Source organism: Thamnophis elegans, chromosome 4 (genome assembly GCF_009769535.1).
Source record: "Thamnophis elegans isolate rThaEle1 chromosome 4, rThaEle1.pri, whole genome shotgun sequence".
Lineage (NCBI taxonomy): Eukaryota > Metazoa > Chordata > Lepidosauria > Squamata > Colubridae > Thamnophis > Thamnophis elegans.
The window spans coordinates 65,864,120-65,889,942 of record NC_045544.1 but is presented as its reverse complement, the minus strand read 5'-3'; the positions used below and the strand labels follow the sequence as shown (position 1 = coordinate 65,889,942).

Below are 25,823 nucleotides of genomic sequence, written 5' to 3'. Positions count from 1 at the left end.
CTCTTTAACAACATAAGATCATGCATTTAAAGAATTGTGCTATTTTAGACAATGCTGCTTAATTCTTGGTGTCTGTAATATACTCAACTGTTTGTAGATGTCTGTGGGTTTTTTTTTTTTTTGAATCCTAGCCTAATCTCAATAATCCAAGAAGATCTGTAAGAATTTTGCTGCCATTCTGATATGGATTTTTTTTTTTTTTGCCTTTTGTGTGCCCATCCTGTATGAACAGTTTTAATCAACTAGTCTCATCCTTGCAAGAGGTAAGATGGGCATGAATCAGAATGCCGGCTCCCATGCTGTGGAACATACTTCCACAAAAAAAGAAAAGTCCTGGCACCACCAAACAGTATTTGCCATTTTAGAAGACATTTTTCAACAGGCTTTGGCACCTAACAAGATCTATTGTCTTTTTTTTTTTGGGGGGGGGGGGGGGTGTCTGTATTTGTTTAATGTTGAGTTAATTTACTGTGCATGTTATGGCGACTATTTTTAGATGTATAATTCATTCTCCTTCAAAAATTACTGAACTGAATTTTAAAGTGATGAAAATAGAAAATAATCAAATGCATGAGTACTTGAACAATTTTTGATTTAAATGTAATTAAGCTTAGTGTCCTTTGTCACAGCTCCTTTTCTCATTCTATTACAACACTTTTCTCCTCAAAAGTTGAGCATTCCATCTTAAAAGAACATAAAAACAACCTCCAACATTGTGCAAATGTACTTTCACTTGTGTAACAGAATTCCTCCTACTTTTCTCTGCAGTTCTGTGAGCCCTCCAAAATCTGCCTTGGAATATCTCACAATTGTACAATATTGAATGGATTTTGAAGACTGCAGAGGGAATAAATTTTCACACATTACGAAAAGAAAACCTGAATTAGATTTGCTTCCTGGATACAGCTATTTATATTGCATTGGTTTTTTTTAAGCATCAGAAACTTTTGTATACTTGTATTAAAGTTGATAAGAAATGGTTGCTCATTTTACTGCATTTTAAAATAGCAATCAGAAATTTAAAACATGTTACTTGTATGTTAGCTTTGTTTAAAATCTGCTTTCTTCAGCCTCCACTTTGCAAAATATATAAACAAGTGCATAAAACATGAATAGCGCTTGCAGCATATATCTGGGTAAGAAATCCTGTCATGGATTTTATTTCAAGCCAAATTATGCGATCCATCAACACAGAGTCCACAATGTGAACAGACATAAAATTCAGAGCCTGCAAACATCTAACTTAAGTATTTTTGGCTGAAAAAGACGTATACAAAAATTAATATATTTGGGGAAATGATGCATACAAGATGTGTAAAAAGTATGTTAGGGAAAGTTGTATACAAAAATGTTTTCAGTTTTAAAAAAACAATTTGCAAAATGGTATAGAACTCTGAAGAGATGATTTTTGTATATTTGTTAGATTGACATGGACAAAATACAAAAAAGATCCTCACCCATGTGACAAAGTTAGATTTATCTGCTTCATAAAATCTGAATTCCATACAGAGATGCCAAACTTTTCTCTTTAAGCTAAACATTTTAATTAAAAAAAATACAAAATCTTTTTTCCCGAAAGCAGAAATATTTGATCTTCTCTTAGAATGAAGAAATTAAAATTGCTGTTCCCATCTCCCGCTCCATTTTGCATGCTGACACTTGTATATGAAAACTTACAGAAATGTTCATTTCAGATATTGACAAAGCTTCTATTAATTAATGATGTAATCATACTAGCTTCCATTCCCTGGATATCTTTGTTCATATGGTCTGGAGATAATGTTTCTGAGGAGGGGAATTGTCTTTCTACATGGAGTTGAAATCTGCTACAACAAATTCAGCCATGTTTTGCTGGTTCCTTCCACAGCTAATTATTATTTCATCGATTAATCTAGTATTTTATATCATCATCACAGTGCAAACAAATCCAGGAAAACCCCAAATTTTTGATCTAGGAATAGCTGCAAATGTTATGGTCCATATAAAGAATTAAAACCACTTCATATATTTGGTAGTGACAACAACTGCCATATATATTTTAAAAAATAATACAATGGCAACACTCCTTCTCCTTTAATCCCCTTCTACTCTCTTGAAAATCAACTGCCGAAGGTTGGGAAATCCCAGAGATTGCAGTGGGAAATAGTCTTTCCTCTTCACTCACCTGGTTCTCTTTGTTGGATCAAAGAGATCCCATAGAAGGGAAGTTTTTTATTATTATTTAGATCTAATCTCATATCTTTTATGCTAATGAGTTGGGAAACTGTCCTTTGGTGTTAAACATTACTGAAATGTTATATATTTGGAAACATCCTCAGAACAGAATATATTTTTCTACTCAAGTTGATGTTAACTGTACCAAATAATTGCTATTTAGACAAGTCAGTAGTAGAAAAAGTTAGGATGTTCCCATCAATGCAGGATATTTAAGTGCAAATGCTCCAGTGATGATTTTACTTGTTTGGACCAGGTTTTGGACTACCCCATATCAAAATATTCTGGGCTGTTCACCTTATTACATTGCTTCCTAATTTTGCACTAATGTAGAACTACGGTGAAATTCTCCTATTGCTCTCCCTTCCTATCATTTTTGCAAAAATAAAAGATACTTTCAAATACAGTACTTCCATCATTCTGGATGTCTAACAAAGGGAGAGGGAAAAATTCACAGTCAATTATATATACTCTCAGTTTATAATAGACTCTAGTTTTCAATAACATCTTCTGTCCCGTTTTCAAAAAAGCTAATGTTCCTGATTCTCTTGTGCAATTCCAGTCACTAAAAGAAGGTTGCAGGCCATAAACTGTACACTCAGTACATTACTGATCTGTCCAGTATATATTCCAACTAGCTCGCTGGAAGAGCCATCTACAGGAGCATTGCAGTAAGTGTTTCGAATATCCCAGACTCGAACAGAGTTGTCCATTGATGCAGAAGCAATCAAACTACTATCCGGACTAAAAGTAAGGCTGGTGATATTATCTGTATGGCCCCGCAGTTCTTTGTAAAGCGTTCCAGATGCCAAGTCCCACAATTTTAAGCGCTGGTCTTCACCTGCTGAGGCCAAGTACTTACCATTGGGAGAAAAGGCAAGGGACAGGACAGGACCCCGGTGACCTGTAAACAGACGTACTGTGTTTCCTTGCTGGGTACTCCAGAGCCGCACTGTTTTGTCTGTAGATCCTGTTGCCAAGTAGTTAGAATTTGGATGAAACTTGATGCAGTCGACATCTGCTAAATGGCCCGCGTATATCCGTAGGGGATACGTCCGATCAAATGACCAGAGTCTGGCTGTACGGTCCTGAGAAGCACTAGCAAAGTACAAGCTGCAAGGGCTGATGTCCAGGTCCCACACCGGATAAGCATGTCCTTGGTACAAGACAGTGTTTGTAAAACATCCAAGATCCCAGTATCTGATAGTTGTATCTTCAGAGCATGACAGCAATCCTGAGCTGTCTGACAAAAAACTTGTGCTATACACTGGTCCAGAGTGCCCTCTTAATAACTTCATTTCAGTTCCTATATCATCATCATCTTCAGCCTGTAAAAAGAATAAAGAGGTTTCTTCAGACGAACTTTCTCTAAGCTTTGTTTTTTCAATGGCCTTATCAAAGCAATAATAGTATTTTTACCAGTTGCAACTAACAGAAATAAATAAGGCTGTCAATGAAAAACTCCTAAGTGCTGGTAAAAAAAAATGGTCTTCTTGAGTGTCCTTTTCAAAGACCATCTTGGCTGCCAAATCCTATATTAACCAAAGTTTGTGGATCAAATACAAAAGCAGCCATATGAAGAGAAATGAAGCCTGGGTATTTTCAGCTTGTATACCACCAATATAATTTTAGTCTAAGAAAGAGCATAGAGAATGCATCTGCTTCTACTGATTGTCTTTCTGGGAGAATATAGGCCCATCGAAATTTAGTTTTAAATGGACACTATAAAACTATAGTTTTAAATGGAAGCTATAAAACTATGGCTTCTATGGAATTAATACCTCATTCGGAGACTAATCAATCCAATATCATTGCCCTCAACTACCATTAATAGGCATTTACATGAATCATTTTCATTACCCAATGTTTTTATAGAGAAAGAGATCTGGGTATCAACAAAATACTGATAACACCCAGCTTCAAATCCTTTGATGATCTCTCTATCAGTTTCATGCAGATGTTGAGAAGCACTGAAAATCATATGGAGTTGCAAGGGACATCATATAGTAGCTGTCATTTCAAAGAGCAATTGTCTCTTAAGAAGTACGATCTGAAATGTCCCTGAGGGATGGAAACAGGCACTGCTATTTCCATTATATTCTACATTTCTATATCTGATCCATGGCTGGAATATTAAAGCTGCTGGCAGATCAAAAAGAATTATGTACATATCTTACTAAACCATAATAACTTCTTGTGCAGCTGTATACCAACAGCTGGAGGAATTAAGATGCTTTGCATCTTCTGCAAATATATTATTTGGATTATGTTAACAGCTGGATGTATAACATGTAACTGGGTCTTGCTTGCATTATTTGTTTTTACAGACAGAAAAATGATGCAAAAGATTCCGTACCATTGTTTTTAAAGAAAAAAATAACAAAATATACAAATCTTGTGCTATAGTCAGAAAACTGAGAGATCCCTCCTTACCTTCAGCAAGATGCTCTTGCCTTCAATTCTATTACAAATCTATAAAATTATATATAGCATATCTCTATTGTAAGTCAGGGATTACCAACCTGTGTGCCATGGCCCACTAGTGGGCTGAGGGATTTACATCCAGGCCATGGAAATGGGCAGCGAGCTCACAAATGCACATCCTCACTTGCAGGAGCAGCAAGCGCTCCATCTAATTGATCATTGACCAATGTACTTTAGGCATTAGTTGCACAAAACTACTTTAGGAATTATTTTAGGCAATTGCAAAACTGCTGTGTTTAGGCAGTTATGTCACATACAGTAGTGGTAGAAATAATAGCTAGGTTAATCATGCATCTTACTGAATTCTGTCTCAAAAACGCCCTGAACATTCACGAGTTCATACAGTGGTACATGCAACCTTTAAGTAGCTTTCCTTCTCATGAGCAAATTTGAGATTATAATTTAAAGCACTTTCTGAGTCTCCCTTTCTGATTCAAATATTATAACTCATCTTGATTTGTGCCTTTGAAAAGTGGAGGTGTATTACAGAGGTGGTATTCAGCAGGTTCTGACCAGTTCTGGAGAACCAGTAGCGGAAATTTTGAGTAGTTCAGAGAACCAGTAAATACCACCTCTGACTGGTCCTGCCCCTGTCAATTCTATGCCTCCTGAGTCCCATCTGATCAGGAGGAAATGGAGATTTTGCGGTATCCTTTCCCTGGAGTGGGGTGGGAATGGAGATTTTACAGTATCCTTTCCCTGCCACGCCCACCAAGCCCACAACAAAACCGCTAGTAAAAACTTTTGAATCCCACCACTGGTGTATTACCATAAATGCAAATGAAGTATGAAATTGCCACCATAAGGAGTCACAATTGGCTAATGAAGTGTTCAATTTAATAAGGACAAGTATTTGATCAGTTCTATTATTATCAGAGGTGGGAAAATGGGCAGTTTTAACTTAAATCTTTTCCCAGGCAAACTATTGTTGTCGCCCTATCATTTCTCACTGTCCAGCCTACCCATGTGACTAATAGGTAGAAGGAAAGCATCAATGTGAGGCAGACTTTGCTGTTGATTTGATTGTGAGAACATGACAATTTTGAGAATCTTCCACATAAAGCATTTCAATATAAACGTAATACATTCTACCCATGATTCAATAAAAAATCAGGATAAGAAGATGCTCTGACCTCTTCATCCAAGATATCACAGGCCAAGTGAATTCGGGAAACATCTACTAAGTGAGGCTCAGATTTCAGCTTCTTGGGCCGCAAACTCCACAGCTTTACACAGGAATTGTCAAAACCAGCAGCCAGCAGCTTGCCATTTGGCGAGATCGCTGCTGTATTCAGCAACTTCTCAGTATTGTAGAATGCATAGAAACATATGGTAGTAAGGGATGGTGGCCCATCTTTGACTCTTTTAATGCTATCTTGCAGGAGGTCCAAGGCTGCTTCATTCTGCAGGATGGAAGCAGGCATATCAGTAGGTTCCAGGCCATTGCTCTCACTGCGTGAAGAGCCACCACTAGCATAGAGCTGGTAGTCCACCCTCTTGGCGGGCTGAACATCTAGGTGAATATGCAAGGATAGGACTTTGCAGAGAGCACTGTTATTATCACTCTGGAGGTAGCGGAGGAGGAAGTTGTAGCTGTCTTCCTGAAGGCGGACCACGTATTTATTGTCCAGAAATGCCCGAAGCTTGAAATTGGACAGGATGTCTTGAATTGTTAATGTAGTTTGCAACTGTTCAATGATGTCTTTCTGGCTAGCATTCTGTAAGAACATCCCATGGAAGCGACTGTAGAAACTGTCCACTGTGCTCTTTAGGCCATTTTGGACCATGTTGATATGGAGGTAGACAAAGAGGGGGTACAGGAGAGGCATCACTTCCTGACTATGCTGGGATTCTGAATCTAAACATCAAATATAAAGAAAAACGACATTTTTCCTCACTGAGTGCTCAGCAGATATATTAAGAGTGAAAATTAAGCAAGCCAGCTCCCACCCCTTTTGCAGATAGCCTTTTGATTATATAAACAGGGAATATCCAACATTACTGTCTGTTCATTAAGAAATACAGGGTAATTCTAAAACTCACATAGGAATCCTGTCTATGGCAGAATTTGGGGTGGGCAGACATTCTAGCCCTTTAAAACATTTGCTCTGGTAACAGAATGCCATTCTGTCTATGGAACTCCAATCAGGAAGATTCTCAGTTTCTTTACTTTATTATGGCATCTTTGATAGAGAATAAAATGCCATCAGAGCAGAGATAAGAGTTAGAAATGGAAATTGCAGGGACTAACATTCCAATGGCTTTTGAAAAATCACATTCTTGGCCTAATGACTAAAGGTTGGTTTAGTTGCCTGCAACTACCTGTAGTCATTACCACATATCTAGATAGCAGAGGGTAAATGTAGGTTGCAAAAGACTGCAGACGGGCCCAATGCGAACACCTCCCCATTCAAGCAGAGATGTGTGTCCTGCATGCTGATTGGTTGATCTGACTTTTTCTGTGCATTGTTGTTTTGAGTACTCCCTAGCCAGAATGTTAACATTTTCAAATGCATGAATACAACAGCTATGCAACTGTCCTGGAGAAATCTGCTTGACCCTTAAATCTGGCATACAATGTCAGGAACCTTTCACTTAACAAATGTATGGCTCCAATCTGGATTTTACCCACCTGTCAGAAAGTTGCGCAACCGCCCAAACTGTACTTCATATTGTTGGGGCTCTGCTAAGCAGGGTGCAGCAGAAATCACATTTGTACAACCCGATTCAGATTGTACTAAAAAAAAACAAGAATGAAGACAATTGGTTTTCGAAGACATTGAATGCTGCAATGTAACTTTCTGCTTTTTTTATGTTGAAACACATAACTTCTGCATTTTTAAAACAATCTAGTAAACATTAGTTTCCATTATTTTTATAGGACAAATGGAAAGGGTAACAATCACGCTGAAAATAATCCACAACGCTTGGTATACTTCTTGTCTGTATATAAAGTTTACAAATAAGTTAAGATTGTTAAGGCAATGGCCTATATTTCTATTAATCCAGTTTAAGGTTTTTTTTTCATGATATAGAATAATTCATACATGTAACTAAACTAAACATGCCACACAAAAAAAACTTCAGTATTTAGCATAGCTCAGTGATGGCTAACCTTTTTCGGATCGTGTGCCAAAAGCTGGGGGGGGGGGGCACAGGAAGGGTTGTACGTGGGTGTGCCTACACCCACATGCATGCACATGCGAGCCCCCCCTGTACGCATGTGTCCACATATCCCTGTCCCCCCCCCCCCCGCTTTTGGTCCGCAATGGACCCATTTTTCGCCCTCCCTAGGCTCCAGAGGCTTTCTAGGAGCCTGGGGACCGTGAAAACATCCTCCCCCGCCCCCCCCGGAGGCCCTCCGAAGGCTTCAGAAGGCTTCCCTATTACAGAAAATTAATGACACATGAAATGTCAGAATCCATTATTTCTTTCAGCTGGGTCCATTCCTAAATTAAATAGATTATTCAATAATCAAATAATCCACTATCATTTTTAGATGTCCGTCTAAATGTCCGCCATAAATCCAAAGAACGGTACTTGTACTAATTTTACCTTGAGTATAACTATACCAGGAGTTTTTAGATCTGGCCCGTGGGGCTGCCCTGTAAACATTGGAAAGACCTGCCAGCGAAAACAGACTCCCAAGCTCGAGCTCCATTTTCACTGGGCAGAGGATTGCAGGAGGCAGTGGCAGCAGAAAACAGAGTCCAAAAGCGTGTTTTCACCAGCAGAGCAGTTGGGCCACCATAGGCGCCCCCGACAGGAGTGATGTTGAGCCCCCCCCCCCCCCCTGGGTCAAATACAATCCTGATGCGGGTTTGTGCAAATCGAGTTTGACACCCCTGATCTATACAATCTAGAATCCAAATTAAGCTTGGGAATCACTAACTGTATGAACTTATCTTACACAATTTTAAAAAGAACATGAGTGAAAGGAATGAAGGAAGGAGACCTTCCCTATCCTCTGAAATTCTACTGAGGCATTTGTATACGATGTACTGTAGCATGAGAATAGATGCAAAAACGAGGGATTTCAGGCAAAGACAGACACTCTGATATCAGAGCTCCTATCAAAAAATACCTTTGTCTGATTTTTAGGAAGCCTATCTCCTTCAGCAAATCCTCTCCACCTTCGGGACAAGCAAAGAACTGAGAGGGTCAGACAGGCATTAAAATCCTTTTTCTTTCTTGAGCACTGGTTTAGATTCGCCTCATTGTGATTATTACCCCACCAACATAATTTTCTAGATTATGTCTACAAATAACCTCTCAGGATGGCTAGGTCTTTGGCTCAGCATCATTACCAGGTTCTACTTATTGTCAGAGATTTTCCTGTCAAGCTGGAAACCTAAATTTAACTGTTAGCATTCCATAAAAGTCCCACAATAAGAAACCTAGAAGCAACTTTTGCAGTTAAGTTGGCTAATAGTTCTCAAAAATGGGAAAAGACATTTTAGGAATATATCTTAATCAGCTTGTGACATGCAAATCATACATCATTTAAATTCTATTAATTTAATTAGGGTCTTGCATTTATTTTCTGTGGGTTTATATAAGTTATACAAAAATAATGAATTCTGAAGATGTGGCTAAGGTTATTTAACATGTATACCAGCATCACTGCAAACAAGAATGATATTGATGCTCCCTCCCAAGGATGGTCCAGCTATTCCATCTCTTAGCCTGGGGGGTGAAATTATACGCCCCTCAGAGAGGGTTCGCAATTTGGGAGTCCTCCTGGATCTGCAGCTGACACTAGAACATCATTTGTCGGCTGTGACCAGGGGGGCCTTTGCCCAGGTTCGCCTGGTGCACCAATTGCGACCCTATCTAGACCGGGAGGCCCTTTGGATAGTCTCTCATGCCCTTGTCACCTCAAGACTGGATTACTGTAACATGCTCTACATGGGGCTGCCCCTGAAGAGTGTTCAAAGACTTCAACTAGTCCAAAATGCAGCCGCGCAAGCGATTGTGGGTGCACCTAGGTACACCCACGTTACACCTATCCTCCGCGAGCTGCACTGGCTTCCCATTGGTCTCCGGACACGCTTCAAGGTGCTAGTCGTTACTTTTAAAGCCCTACATGGTATCGGACCTGGCTACCTGAGAGACCGCCTCCTGCCAGTTACCTCCCAGAGACCTATTAGATCGCAGAGACTAGGCCTCCTCCGGATTCCATCTGCCGGCCAATGTCGGCTAGCGACCCCCCGGGGGAAGGCCTTCTCTGTTGCTGCTCCGGCCCTATGGAACGATCTCCCCGTTGAGATCCAGACCCTCACTACCCTTCTGGCCTTCCACAAAGCGACCAAGACCTGGCTGTTCCGGCAGGCCTGGGGATGTTGAATTATCCAGCCCCATCTTATGTTATGAATGTTGTTGAATTTTTAATTGTTGTGTTTTTATTTTTTATATCCCCCTTTCCCTTCTTATTTGTAAGCCGCCCTGAGTCTTCTGAGAATGGGCGGCATACAAGTTAATTAATTAATTAATTAAATAAGATTAGTGTATACACCTGTTTTCCTCTGAAGCTATTTTTACTCTTTTTTATATACACACACTTACATATGCTAATGATGCCTCCAACAAGCTAATTCAGGTACTTGCTTATATATGTATGGTCCATGGTATCCCCCCACCCCCCCAATCATAACTTCAAGTTGCACACTTTATTGCTATTTATTTTAAAATGCTGTTATTTCATATAGAACTGTCCAAAAATGACATAACATCCTTAAATTATTTAGATTAATTTAATATATCCATAGAACCCAGAATTACCACACCAAGATTTTAAGTATGCTATTAGCTCATAGGTTTAGAACATATTAACCACTTCTAAACCACACAATCTCCCATAATTTTATTTCACTTATGAAATAAATGTTCCAATTCAGTGGTTAATTTAACTAATCAACTAAATCAATACATGTGCAGTTTATCTCAATATATCACGATATACAATAATTTAAAGATGCTGTTCCCAAATGAATCACTTTCAAACATTCAGCAATAGCAGTTATATTAACTAGATGTTTCATTATATTTTCTTATTTCAGAATCTCTAGAAAGTTTTCCTTGCAAATATTAACTGATTAGATAAAGAACCAGTTTAGTCTAGTGGTTAAGGCACCAGCTGGAAAACAGAATACAGTGAGTTCTAGTCCCACCTTTTAGCCATAAAAAGGCTTAGCAGGTTTGGGAGAGTTATTCTCTCTCAGCTCTGACCCAACCCACCTCACAGCATTGTTGTTGGAGGGAAAAATAAGAGGAATATATTCACCGCCATGAGTTATTTGTAAAAATAATTAAGATGGAATACAATAAATTAAAATGATTTTATTTTTTAAAGTTATTATATTTATAATTATGAAAATATGTATAAATAAATAATTTTAACTATATACCTGCTTACATGGACATTTGCAGAGAATATCAAACAAGTCAAGGTGGTAGTTGTGACCATGCAATAAAAACCCCACTCCTTAAATGCACTGCTTATGCAATGCATGTAAAAAAGGATGGGATTTTGACTCTTCTGAGTCCCCCTCCACCTGAATGCTGCTGACTTCGATTCATTATGTTCAGTCTCATTCCAAGTAAATCCCTAGACATTTTGTAGTATTATAAAAATAAGTTCACTGTTTCTTTCTTGCCTACCTGTTAGATTAGCTGCCATTTCTTCAGCTGTGTGACATAAGCGCAGCCCTTGTTTCAGGGGACCTTCTGAGTCTACATACTGCCTGCGTTTGACATAGCAGTTAACAGCCATCTGAATCTGTTCGGTGCGTACACGTTTCATGACCTTCAAAGAAAGAGAAGCAGAATTCTAATTCCAAGGAAACAGTAAAACCCATGAGTTTTATGTAGCATTTTCTTAAGACGTAAGTTATTGGAAACTGCAAGCCACTGCAATGTTTCAATCAGAGAGAACTCATACAATATTGGGAGGTAGTGTTTAGATTTCAGCATTTTGAGATGGACAATGAAATAGTTTGATGATTATTTAAAATAAAACCTTAACTAAATGTTGAGCAAGGATTTTGTCAATGAAGACTTCAAATTGTCACTGGCCTAATTTACAAATCACATAAAAAAAACAATGCTTTTAACCAGTCTATTGATCAAATAAACCATAATTGCTATGTTCACTGACAATCTAACTTTTTAGATTTCATGGCACCCATCAAATATTAAATTGCTTGGAAATCTTTATTTGCAAATTATTTTTCAACACTATATGGCATTATTGATGATGAATATTCTACGTGATCTCACAGGTGGGAATGTGTGGCTTTTCATAACTTACCATGCAAGCGGAATTGTTGCCTCCCTTCCTAATTGTTCAGTTTTTTCTATCCATCAATCAGAGACATGTCTCCCTAAATACTACTCCTGACAGGACCAACACTCTTGGATTGTCAAGAGTTTGTGTTCAATAAACAATAATGATATTTCAAACAGTACGATAGAATTAAATTTACTGCTAATCTCTACTGTGGCTATTTTGTCTAAGCTCCACTCAGGCTTCTATTTGCTTATCTCCAGCGATAACTCAGCATCAAGAAAGCAAAAGATAAAACAGAACCCAATACACGGTGGCCAAATATAAAGTCCACTTATTCAAAAGTTTCACGAACTGTGGCTTTCATGCTCCCAACGTAACAAGGAAAGATGCACAGACCATCCTCCCGTTTCCCTGCCTTTCCGCCACATCCGTCCGCGGGGAAAGCACTTGCAAAAAAATCCCCCAAAGAAACACGGGCAGAGGAAGGAAAGAAAAGGGGGATAGTAAAAGATGATCGGGGGTCCATACACGACCGGGAAGCACCTCCCCACCCTTCCAGCTCTTCCTGCCGCTCCGGCAGCTGCACCGGCGGGAAGAAGGGAAAACCAAAGACACGGAGCCCGATTTTACCCAGGGAGGGCCCGAGAGCGCTTCCGCGCGCCACGCGCAGCTCGGCTTGCCTCGACTCTCTTCCACCCGCCCGAGCAAAGGAGCAGCTCCGCGGGGAAGAAATATACTCACTGGAGCATTGCAGGCATGGAAGTAGGGAGAGAGAGCGAGAGGGCGCGCGAGCCGCGGCGAACGTGGGTGATTCCTGATGCAGGCACGCGACAGAATTCCCGGGTTCGCGCCGTCAGTCACTGCGCCCAGCCGCGCGAGACGACTCCGCCGCGGTTGCTGCTGGTGTTGCGGAGATCGCGGGCTCCGGTGGTGGCGGGAGCAGTTTTTCCTCCTGGGGGAGCCTTCTGCAAACTCAGCTGGCCCGGACGTCCCGCGTTGCAATCTCCGGCGGCGTTAGCAGCTTCGATGACTGTCGCGGCTGAAAACCGCCGCTCCATGACTGACGGAACTGACTCGGAGAAACCGAGGAGGGGAGGGCAAGAGGGGGTGGGAAGGAGGAGGAGGACCGGGGGGGGAGGTGGGCCGAGAGAAAGGCGACTGCGCAGGCGTAGCCTTCTAACCAATGGGAAGGCGCTCTTTCTTTTCGACGCTCAGCTAGGAAGGCCTGTCCTGTTCCTTTCATCCGGATAATTAGGTGACAGAGGAGAACACGAGGAGGTTCCGGAAGGAGGAACACGTGCGTGGAAGCATCTGGGAAGCTCGTGGGAAGAGGAGGTGTCCTCGCCGTCGCGGGGCGGAGGAAGCCTGCCGGGGTCTCCCGGGGAAAACGGTGCGAATGTCATCAGAGTAGCCGTATAGCCTGTGTGGCATTACGGTCCTTCTCGCTAGCTCAACTTGTGCCTAAAGTTGAAGTTGAAGCCCAATTCTCTTTACTCCTCAGCCCTCAACCAGCAAGGGACTCTTGGAAGCTGTTGTTATTCGGCAGGGCGGCGAATTTCGGAAGGCAGCTAGAAACCGATCTTGTGCGCAAGGCTTCTAAGAAGATTTCTAAGCGGTTCTGATTGGATGTGAGTTTGCAAACTTCGTAACAATTGAGATAAGCGGCTCCGAGGAAACCACGGGGAAGCCCTCTTATTTCTTGCTTTCCTGGAAGTTATATAGACTGCTCTGAAGTTCTTAATTTGTGGAGGGTCAGATGATGGAGAGGCATGGATCCTTAGCAAGGGGCAGATGCTAGAATAGAATAGGAATAGGAATAGAATAGAATTCTTTATTGGCCAAGTGTGATTGGACACACAAGGAATTTGCTTTGGTGCATATGCTCTCAGTGTACATAAAAAGACATGAAAAGATGCATTCATCAAGAATCATAAGGTACAATACTTAATGATAGTCATATGGTACAAATAAGCAATCAGGAAACAATATCAATATAAATTGTAAGGATGCAAGCAGCAAAGTTACAGTCCTGCAGTCATAAGTGGGAGGAGATGAATGATAGGAAGGATGAGAAGACTAATAGTAATAGTAATGCAGTCTTAGTGAATAGTTTGACAGTGTTGAGGGAATTATTTGTTTAGCAGAGTGATGGCATTCTGGAAAAAACTGTTCTTGTGCCTAGTTGTCTTGGTGTGCAATGCTTTATAGTGTCGTTTTGAAGGCAGGAGTTGAAACAATTTATGTCCAGGATGCGAGGGGTCTGTAAATATTTTCACGACCCTCTTTTTGACTCTTGCAGTGTACAGGTCCTCAACGGAAGGCAGGTTAGTAGTAATTGTTTTTTCTGCAGTTCTAATTATCCTCTGAAGTCTGTGTCGGCCTTGTTGGGTTGCAGAACCAAACCAGACAGTTATAGAGGTGCAGATGACAGCACATGAAATGCTCTCTTATGCTAGATTTTATACATTAACAGTTGGAAGGGACCTTGGAGGTCTTCTAGTCCAACCTGCTGCTCAAGCAGGAAACCCTATTACAGTTTCAGACAAATGGTTGTCCAATGTTTTCTTTAAAACCTCCAGTGTTGGAGCAGCACCCACAACTTCTAGAGGCAGGTTGTTCCTGTCAGCCTCTGCTTTGCTACTGCTTCAGCTGCCATTGAAACGGGGAGGGGGGGCATGGTATTTGGGAGGGGAATCATTGTTGTGCTGGAGGAAGTTTCTAGACGCTGAACTGACCACCTTACTGCGTATGTCGAGGAGGAGTGTTTCCCACCAAGGCCAACGGTCCAGCATTCCATCTTGGTGATGCCTTTCGAAAGTTATCTCACACCTGACATTTGGGAGAATTATGATTGGACTGTGCATGGGGATGCCAAGGGGAGGGGAATGAATTATACATTATATTATTCGCTTTTGCGCCTAATTAACCAGACTTAGCTTAGCTTTGCATCTGTTCATTTATAATACACTTGATTTCAACAAAATGGAGTCCGGTGGTTTTCTTTCCTGATTATTGAATGAAGAAAGGCTGACAGTTCCACTGATTAATATATAATGATATATTTTGTAATATATGAAATATATTATATATATTTTGAACTGCAGCTTTCTGTGCTGCCAGAGGGAATTCTGAAAAACGTAGTCAAATGTTGCTGCAAGTCATGCAAAGTTAGGTTGGATAGAAATTATACTTTAAGACATAAAGGGCACAGGTATGCCTGCTGATTGTATATTTTCATGGGGCACTTGAAAACCTGATGTTAGCATTGGAATTGAATGATACTGGGGTGGGATTGTGGTTGCTCTATGGGAAGTACTAGCAGAATGCTTCCTATATGTGTTTCCTATATGAATTTGGAAATAAGAGACCATTTTAGTAGACCCATAATAAGTTCTTTCTATGTCTGGGGGAAAGACAGGATAGTAAATCTATAATAAAGTCTGTAATAAGTAAGCAGTACTTATTTATCAGCAAATCAGTACCCCGTTTCCCTGAAAATAAGACCTCCCCAGATAATAAGCCTATTTGGCCTTTTGAGCGCATGGACTAAAATAAGCCCTCACCCCAAAATAAGCCATCCCCAAAAATATTTAAACGCATGCACAGCTGGTCCACTCCATTTCCTGGGGGAAGGGAGGAACATGCCCCACATGCACCTGCCATCCTTGCAGAATGGCCTTGTGGAGGCCGCTCTGCAAACTCTAACTCCCGCCCCTTCTCTTAGTGGCAGCCGCAAAAAGAACTAGGACTGGCAAGAGTGTGCTAGAAACAGAGTCAGAACTTCTGACCCTCTCTGGATCAGCTGATCTGAGGGCTGCGGGCCGAGGTTAAAGGGCCACTTGCACCTCAAAAATAATAAAACCTCCCCCAAAATAAGGCCAAGCACTTATTTTGGAGGGCCAAAGAGAATAAGAGCCTGTCTTATTTTGGGGGAAACACGGTAGTAAGAATCTGATTAGTTAATGTGCATATACAAATTTCAATAGTAAACAGAGGTTTGGCAATGATAAAGATGAGACACTTTATTGATTTGAACATTTTTTATTGAAACAGTCACATCCCCATATTTGCATGATGTGTGCAGGAAAATGAATATAGCATTTATCTTTAGCTTAAAGAATCAGTACCTTTTCCTGAGTGCTACAATCCCTTTTTGGACAGTACATTTGAAGTACTGCACAGCTTTGATATATATTTAATCTCTATGCACAGTGTCATTGAGGACAGACCTTTCTGCTATAAGGACAGGAAAAAGTAGGAGAAGGCTGCCATAGAATGCAGTTATAATCTTAATATGATTTACTATGCTTAGGTGCACTTGGTTAGCTAGTTCATTTTCTAAACAATGCCTGTGTGCCCTTTTCACTCTCAGATTTTCTCTGAAACTATTTTCCAATGTACCAGAAGGCAAGATAAGAAATAAAAGATGATTTTTGATGATTGAAACTAATCAAGGAGAGCAGCAACCTAGTTTAGTTTAGTTTAGTTTATTCAATTTGTAGGCCGCCCTATTCCCTGAAGCGACTCAGGGCGGCTGAACAAAAGCCAAGGGAGGGGAAATTACAAAAAGTAAGACAAAGACAATCAGACAATACGAACAGTTTAAAAGCACAACAGACACAGCAAATTTGAGTGGGGGGGGGGAACTCAACCCCAGGCTTGCTGGGACAGCCAGGTCTTATATTTTGTAGCTTCTTTCATATATATCTTTTATTTCATTTTCATTTTCATTTTATACAATCACTTATATACTGTGCATAAAAAAAAAAAAGAAAAAAGGAAAAAAAAAAACCCACATAACACTTCATTCCCCCATACACCCTCTCTTCTCCCCCTCCAACTTTCCTTTCACCCCTCCAGCATTCCCCTCTTCTACTTCCCTACCCCCTCAGACATCTCCCCCTCCCTCCATTTCACCCTCCATACATTCCCTCTCACTCCCTCTTTACTTCTCCCTTCTCTTTCCCTCTTCTCCTCACTTTGGTGTATCCATACAATTCAATTTGTTTTTTACAATAAAAGTAGAAAAAGAAAATAAGAGAAAAAAAAAAGAAAAACGAGCCGCAGTACACAAGTGAATTCTTATTGTTCTAAGGATTGAAACTGTAATTCCACCCTCCCCCCTCCCCCCTATAATCCCCCCTCCCTAACCCCCTTACGGCTTCGCAGGTCCCATGCCCGGCATAATTCTTTAACAAGCATTTGAGTATAATAAGGCCAGCTAACTTTAAAACTAAAAAATAAAATAAAAATAAAGCCAAAAAGAAAAAGGAAAAATAGTAGAAAATAAGAAATAAAAAACACCCACACTCACACACAAAAAGAAGAAAGAAACAAAAAGGGTCAATAAACCCACTACGTTAACACAGCTTCCCATTATCTGTAAATCTTAAACAATGTGACTCATTCCAAATTTCGATTATTTTGCTACTTGCAGGGTTTCAAACTGTATTAGAGCCAGGTAAGTTGATCAATTAGAATTCCCCAACTAAAAGTCTCCTTGCTTTGCCTATCTATTCAAACCTTTAATTTATCTCTTTTTTATCCAAATATCCAAACCTTTCTATAACACCATTAAACTCAAATACTTCTTTCATTTTTCATTTCCAACACCTCCCTTTCTATCCTTACCCACCTCCACATATAAATTTTTTACCTTCCACCCTGCCTTTATCCATATCCACATATATATTTTATCCACATTCATTGCTCCTCCCATGTTTACTCCACTTTCCTGAAGATTCTCCGACCAATCTTTCTTAACTTTATATTGATATAGCAACTCAAACAAACATCAGCTTGCGTTCTAGCCCCAGGTAATCTAATTAAACTTTCGCTGCCCTTCCCTCTCCCACGCACCTCCCAACTCCGTTCGTCCCAAACCGCAACTCAAAAAGATCACAATTTCCGCTCTCCTCGCCTAAGAAAATAGTTCATGCACAATTTGAGTTAGAGTTCAGACAAAACTTCTGTACAATATATGTCCACAATCAGCAACGCTTCTTTCAGTCTCCATGTCTCATCATCGATATGCCGCTTTTCCATTTTATCCCAGACAGAAATCATAAAACTTTAAAAACATCGCTTAGTCTTTATTCTTTAGTCTTCTGCCCTTCCGGAAGAGAAAAACAACACCCTCCGCCTTGTAGCCACGTGTCTCGCTGTTTGTCTTCTCCTTCTCCTTGCCTCTCCCCAGATCCGGATGAATCAGGAAGTCCCGCCTTCAGGGTCTCGTAGTAAAATTTTCGGGCTTCACCGACGGAGTTAATGCGGTGTTTTTGGTTGCCAAATGTAACTGTAATACCAGCTGGGACTTCCCATTTGTATGGAATCTGAGAATTTCTGAGTTCTTCGGTTAAGAAAGCGTACTGTCTTCTTGTTCTTAATATTTGAAATGGTATCTCTTTGAAAACAATCAAGTCCTCCCCATCAATTATCAACCTCTTTCCGTAAAGCCTCTGTATTATCTCATTTCTAGATTCCCTTGTAGTAAAGTATATTATTATGTCCCTCGGAAGCTGTCGCTGTTTTGCTACCCAGGAATTCTGGCGGTAAATTCTTTGAATCTGCCAATCAAAGTTAAGTCCCGGACTTCCCACCAAGCGACTGAAAGCCTCAAAGAATGTCTGTTTCAAATTCTCCTGTTGGTTTTCACGCAGTCCTCTAACTCGTATAGCAAAGGCAGCCTTGTTATAATTTATCATGACAAGTTCTTTTTGGGCAGATTCAATTTCCTGTTCTAACGTTTGGATTTTTGATATCAGATTAAGATTAGTTTCTTCCAAAAGTTCCAATTTGTCTTCCGTTTCAGCAATATAATCTGTCATGACTGTCATTACTCCGATCATATCCTGCTTTGCCTGAGCAATTTTAGCATCAAATTGATCACATAAATCCGATATCAGTTGATTAATCTCCTGTCTGAAATCATTAAGCGTTTTGAGAAGGAATTCTTGTGTTAGCAAATCTCCCGTGGAGGGTGTAGGAGACAAGGGTAGCGACTTCATAGCAGTTTTTAGAGATATGTTATTAAGGAAGCGCTTCTGTTTAGGTTTGGGAGCCATTCCAGAATAAGAATAAAAGACAAGCAATCAAGCGAGCCAAAAATCAAAGTCTGTGCTCCCTTCAGTTAATCTTTTAGCAATTAGTACGGAGAAGCCTTCAGGAGGGTAGGGCTTACTAGGTACGTCACATCAAACACAAAAGCTACGAGATCGCCATCTTGTGACGCAGCTAAAAAAGAAAGGGAGCCTTTTGCGAAATTGAAGCTGGTATTTTAAATAGTAATAGAAGAAATTCCTCGGGAATGGTCCCCGCCCGGATTGGCTTTTAAATAGCTTAGCTTTGTCCTGGGGGGGGAGGCAATCTGCCTAGGCTGCAAAAAAGGCAGCGCGGAAAACTGGCCGGAGTAAAGGCTCAGCTAATGTTGAATCTCTTCTCCATTCACAGCAAAAAAAAAGCTATGAATTACAAAGAGATCCTAACGACTGACCTCCTCTCTGCCCCTTTCTGCCAGAAAGGGGAGATATCTATAGATCTTATAAGATATACGAACCAGAGTCCTGGCAGGAGCTTTTTTGAGCTCCCGACGGCGGCAGCTCCTCCCCTCGAAGCCTCGGACAGCCAGGTCTTCACGACCGTCCGGAAGGCCTGAAGGGTGGAGAGGGTCTGAATCTCCAGGGGGAGCTCGTTCCAAAGGGCCGGGGCAGCCACAGAGAAGGCCCTCCTCCGAGTAGTCGCCAGCCGACATTGGCTGGCAGATGGAATACGGAGGAGGCCTAATCTGTGGGATCGAATGGGTCTGTGGGAGGTAATCGGCAGAAGGCGGTCTCTCAAGTACCCAGGTCCAATACCATGTAGGGCTTTATAAGTAATAACTAGCACCCTGAAGCGTATCCGGAGACCAATATGTAGCCAGTGCAGCTCGCGGAGGATAGGTGTAACGTGGGTGTACCGGGGTGCACCCACAATCACTCGCGCAGCTGCATTCTGGACCAGCTGGAGTCTCCGAACACTCTTCCGAACCTAGAACTAAGGAGAAATCTCCCAACAGAACAATTAACCAGTGGAACAGCTTGCCTTCAGAGGTTGTGGGTGCTTTATTACTGGATACGTTTAAGGAGAGACTGGACAGCCATTTGTCTGAAATAGTATAGGGTCTGCTGCTTGAACAGGGGGTTGGACTAGAAGACCTCCAAGGTCCTTTCCAATTATGTTATTCTGTTTCTGTATCAGATGTCTCTTGGTACTTTACAACAGGAGTGGGCAACTATAATGCCTTTACAACCTGTGAACTTTAGCTCCCAGAATGGCTGCCTCAGGATTTCTGGAAATTGAAGTCCAGATGTCATAAAGGGGCCATAGTTGCCCTCCCTTGGCTTACAGCTTGATTCTAATCAGGAAAGATCCTTCAAAACATTGCTTATTCTGCTAAAATGGTTATGAAAGGAAATCTAGGCATCTCTTATTATGAGATTATGTTTTCCTTTAGCAGATGCTCTCTTTTTATTTAAGTACAAAAAAAATAATCAGAATTGCCCCCCCCCCCCGCCAGTGGTGTTGGAATAACCCTTCAAAGTTGATTAGCATTTGTTCTTTATTTTTATCCCAATATTACAATGATGGACAGGCAGTGTAAAAGCAAACTTGTGAATGACTACAAATAGTATTTGACTTACAACCATTCATTTAGTGATTGTTCAAACTTACATTAGCATAAAAAAGCGACTTATGACCGATCCTCACACTTGTGACTTGTTTTAGCATCCCTGTGATCATGTGATACGACAACATGCTTAGGAATGGAAATTCTGGTCACAGTTGTGGTTATAAGTTGAGGACTATCTATACCATCAATGAATTCTTAGCAGGTATGAGAACTGAATGATAGAACTTCCCTTTTTCAACCTGTATCAACTGTATTGCAGACCAGAACATATACGCAGCAGTTTGAAGGAGGTGTTATGAGAATTTGGCTAGAAACATAATTAATATTCAGCTTTAAATAATTTTCAGGTATTCCTTCCATGGCTGCAATTTACTCCGGTATTCATCTGAAGCTGAAAAGCTCAAAGACCTCTTGGGAGGACAAACTCAAGTTGGCTCGGTTTGCATGGATTTCTCATCAGTGCTTCCTTCCAAACAAAGAACAAGTAATGTATTTCATTAGATGTTTTTTTCTTAAATGCTGTTTTTATATTAGGAAGTCTTGAACCTGCTTGACACTCTTTCTTCAACTAAAAGGGAACTTAGTTATTCAAAACTTTTTATCATTTATTTTTTCCAACTTTAAGTGAAAATGGCTGATTATTCATTTGATAATCGAAGAAGCATTTGAATAGCACAAACGTTAAATTGTTTTTTTTTTTCATGAGAGGATGTTTTTATCGCAACACACTATTCTTACTATATTTTTCTATTGTTAGAAATTGTGTTGGAAGGAAATATAAATACTGTATATACTCGAGTATAAGCCTAGTTTTTCAGCCCACTTTTTGGGCTGAAAAAAGCCGCCTCGGCTTATACTCGAGTCAGTGAAAATTTGCCCGAAATGGAGGAGAAAAAGGGGCGGGGCCATGCCGCTGGGTGACACTCGTGAATGGCCCAGTGCCCCTGTGAGTTTCCCCTCCCTCTGTGTCAGTTTGCCGCGCAGCGTGCACCGCACCATCCCCCCTCCTCACGTTCTAATGTAATGCAGGGCTGTCTTACGATTCCCCTTCCTCCCCCTCCTGCCGCTCTGCAACGATGTCCCACCTCCTCCTTGTTATGGCAAGCAGCCACATAGCGATGTCCCACCTCCTCTGGTACAGTGATCCAATGATAGGAATCACTGTGCCGTGTGTCATAGGAGGCGGGACATCGCTCCCGCGGCTGCACGGGACATCATCATCACAGCGGGACATCAGCATCATGAGGTGAGTGAAGTATTTCATTGAATACACCGCTAGTTTACTGTTTTTCTTTGAAATAAATATTCAAAAACATTATTGGTATCTATTTTTATTTTTGAAATTTACCGGTAGCTGCTGCATTTCCCACCCTAGGCTTATACTCGAGTCAATAACTTTTCCAGTTTTTTGTGGTAAAATTAGGTGCCTCGGCTTATATTCGGGTCGGCCTATACTCGAGTATACGGTATACTGGATATTTATATCAACATCTAGTGCCATTCTTTCACCATTTTTTAAAGTTTACCTTTAAAGTTTACTCACCCCTAAGGCTACCTTGCTTTTCTTAAAAATATTTCTTTCCCTAGTCAAGAGGAATATATTTGGGGGGATGACAACAATTTTAACCACATTTATTCATTTTTTTAAATCTTTTTTTTAAAAAAGAAGAGGGAGATTTCCTTGCTTTTTTGCAGTTGATTTATGAAAAGATTTTGAGGACATGCAGAAGGTTGGAGAAAGAAAAGATCTGTTACTGAAGCAGAAATGTACTCCTAAAATTAGATTTCATCCAAGGAATACCAACGTACCAGGCAAATATACCATATTTTTCAGAGTATCAGATGCACTATTTCCCCCACTAAAAGAGGCTGAAAAATTGGGTGTGTCTTATACGCCAAATGTAGCCCTCCCCACCCACTGGCCCCCACCCTTCAGCTTCTGCGGGTCCTTCCTGGCTGCAGAGATTGCCACAGACAATGACTTGCGTTTTTGGGCTCTGTGCCTCGTGTTTTCAGCCTCTGAACTCTCCGTTTGAGACCCGTTCAAGGCTGCTGGGATTGCCAGAGCACATTGCTGCCAATCGCCGCCTCAGCACATCACATTTTTGGCCTCTGCACATCGTGTTTTAGGCCTCTGCACGCCCCATTTTTGGTCTCTGCGCATCACGTTTCAGGTGATGATCGGCAGCGATATGCTTTGGCGATCCCCACATCCTTGAACGGGTCTCAAACGGAGCATTTGGAGGCTGAAAACATGAGACACAGAGCCCAAAATGGCAAATTGGAACAGCTGCTGCCTTGTCTTACTGCTTCTGTGGTTCGCCTGCTTTACTAACTCGAGCTCCATGAGACGATCAGCTGTGCTTTAGAAGTTGCCTTTCAGCCCCAACAAGCAAAGCGATTAATGTGCTGAACCAGCAAACTAATGTGCTGAAGCTGACCAAGCTAAGAACGCTAGCCAGATGAATACCTGGTAATCAGACTTCCCCTCCCTATTTTCTTTCCCAAAAACTAAGGTGCATCTTATACTCCGGAGCATCTTATACTCTGAAAAATACAGTATTGTGTTTCCCTGAAAATAAGACAGGGTCTTATTTTTTTGACCCCCAAAATAAGCACTTGGCCTTATTTTTGGGGAGGTCTTATTATTTTTGAGGTGCAGGAGGTGGCGAATGTGGTCACCCCATGGCTGCTGCTGGGTTGCAATATTTTCGGGGAGGGCTTATTTTCGGGTAAGGTTTTTTTTTAGTGCATGCACTCAAAACCCCGATTGGGCTTATTATCCAGGAAGGTCTTATTTTCAGGGAAACAGGGTAGATCTTATTGTTTTATTTTAAAAAATTGTACATTGCCCTTCAAAACCAAACTAAAAAAATCTTAAAGGTACTATGTAGGATTCTTAATAGCACCACTGATATTCCTGGGAATATAGGACATATCACTGGGCACACAAGGCCAATATTGACTAAAACCAGAGACATGTGATTTAGTATGCTATACAGGACTGGATTTTGTTAAGTCTGTACATAGTAACTTATCTACAGTTAAGGGTCTGTTAGTAGCAGAAAAGCTTTTGTAATTTGGGCGAATAATTCATTATTTTCCAGGTTGGTTGCTAATCTAGAAAAATCTAAAAAATGTTGCAACCAATTATCACAGAGAGTAATTGGTCGGCAGGCAGACTACTTGTAAAATTACTCTTTTGCAAAATGGTTTAGAATGTAAGAGTGGATATCACTTACATGGTTATATGCTAGTAGGTCTTATTTATGTTTTTGTTTCTCATGTAAAATTAAATGTATTCTGCCATCCCACTGAAGTTCCTAATGTCTCCACCCCTATGAAAATGTAGCCTTAGTATATTTTTGGAAGGGACACATCACCCACCCATGGACATCTAATAAACATAGAATCCAAATTATACGTTTAAATAATATTTTATGGGCATTTTGGAAATTGGGAAATGTCTCTTTGATTGTGAGGAAAAGAAAAGAAAAAGAACATGTGTTCCCAAATATTGTTGTGGCCCATCGGCGACCAGCAGAGCTGGCAGCAGAGTTGGACAGTGAGGAGGTTGTGGAGGAACATGGGCCAGTTCTGGGAATTGAGGAAAGCTCAGACGAGGGCTCTGCCTTGGAGGCAGAGAGGGAGTTAGACACAGTGAAGCAGTGGAACAGTTGGAGCCTGTTTCCGGTGTGCACATGTGCAGAACTGCCAGAAGACAAGAACAACAAAGAAAGCAGGGTCGACTTAAGAGTAAAGCCACACCTTGGAGGTAATTGGCCCCTCCCATAGGAACAAAAGAGGAATGAACAGGGAGTGGGCTTTTGCAGGAAACAATTCCTTTATTCGGTCTGGAAAGTTCTGCTTGTGATTATATGAGAGTCTTATAATCATTATAAGTACCAAGTTTTGCTTTGCCATGTGTTTGGAAACTAGTGATCTGGCAGCGCTCCAAACGAGATAAGGTGCGTGTGGATAAACATTCCTCTGAAAGACTGCTAACGCCTTGCTGACTGTGAATAAAAGGAATTCACAGTCGTGTAAATAAAAGAGATTTTGTCGGGACCAAGACTTTGCTTCTTGCTTTCTAACGAAGCCTGGGACAGAACAGATATAGTCCTACAAGTAAAGGCAGCTTTAGTTGCAAGTTATATAACAGATGTGCAAGGTGATGAGGGAGTTGCTAATAACGAGGTAGACTGAATCTCTATATTTTCATATTGCCACTGTCATCTTTAATCACAATACTGGAAGCCTAGCGTTTACACACAAGTATTGAGTTGGCCTTCCATGTCCTGTATTAGTGAAACAGAACTGCTTATTTTTAGGAATCATATTATTTGCCTCAAACTGCTTTGTGTTCCAACTGTCCTTATCCTATCTAAAATAATCATGATTAATATGTCTCCATGGGTTTTTGGGGGGATACAGGTCTTACTTGATTGGGTAAGTCATAGCTTGATTTCCTGCTACAATAAGAAACTTGAATTGCCAGATGAGATAATTGAGAAGCTTTGGATTTACCTGGACAGCATCATTCACAGCAAAAAGCTGCAGGATCTCTTCAAGAATGAAAAAACAGTCACTCTGCGCTTTACAATTGCACAGGTATGTTTATAAATAAACAAACTTTTACATAGATCCATCTTCCTCTGGGAATAGTGTCCGGTTGCTTTGAGCTCTTGCTGACTATCCTGAATCTTTTCTCTTTACATCACAATATCTGCTGCAAATTTTTCTGCAATTCTACAATAATAATCTGATTGTCTCCAATTGTGTTTCGGTGGCAACTCAAAGAATTCCAGCAAGAGAATTCTTTGTTTGCTCTTACAACACATCTGGAAGATGCCTACTTGGGCAATACTATTACGATCCAGCAGTCATTTATAAACATCTATAAGCGGGTGTGTATGTTTAGCACATAGAAACATAGTACTTGCAAGAATATTGTCTGATACTAATATGTTCACAGAGAAGTGCAAATTGGCAAACTAGCCAATAGCTGGACATTTTAACTTAGTATCACTATTGTACATTGTAGCTATAGATAGGGGTGTTTTTTAAAAGAATATGTATCTTCATAAGATAGAGTAGTGAATGAGAATTTAGAACATTATGCTTTAAAATGTTCATACTAGATGCCATGTCTTCCCACCCAAATAATAT

At 40.7% G+C, this 25,823-nt stretch overlaps 2 protein-coding genes across 2 annotated transcripts in view; one reads left to right on the top strand and one right to left on the bottom strand.

The window, feature by feature from the left end:
* Positions 1-1,131: 1,131 nt before the first annotated feature.
* Positions 1,132-13,118, bottom strand: TAF5L (TATA-box binding protein associated factor 5 like). The gene is made up of 5 exons (XM_032215347.1): positions 12,728-13,118; positions 11,359-11,503; positions 7,331-7,435; positions 5,832-6,556; positions 1,132-3,542 (listed from the first exon to the last, which is right to left on the bottom strand). Exons 2-5 carry the CDS (start codon positions 11,498-11,500, stop codon positions 2,745-2,747), a joined length of 1,770 nt encoding a protein of 589 aa, XP_032071238.1. The 5' UTR covers positions 11,501-11,503; positions 12,728-13,118; the 3' UTR covers positions 1,132-2,744.
* An 89-nt stretch (positions 13,119-13,207) lies between these two features.
* Positions 13,208-25,823, top strand: part of URB2 (URB2 ribosome biogenesis homolog) — a 36,021-nt gene continuing 23,405 nt past the window's right edge. Inside the window, 3 exon segments of the mRNA XM_032215345.1 lie at positions 13,208-13,614; positions 21,002-21,138; positions 25,089-25,265. Of these exon segments, the coding sequence (XP_032071236.1) occupies positions 21,013-21,138; positions 25,089-25,265 (303 nt within the window). The 5' untranslated portion in view covers positions 13,208-13,614; positions 21,002-21,012.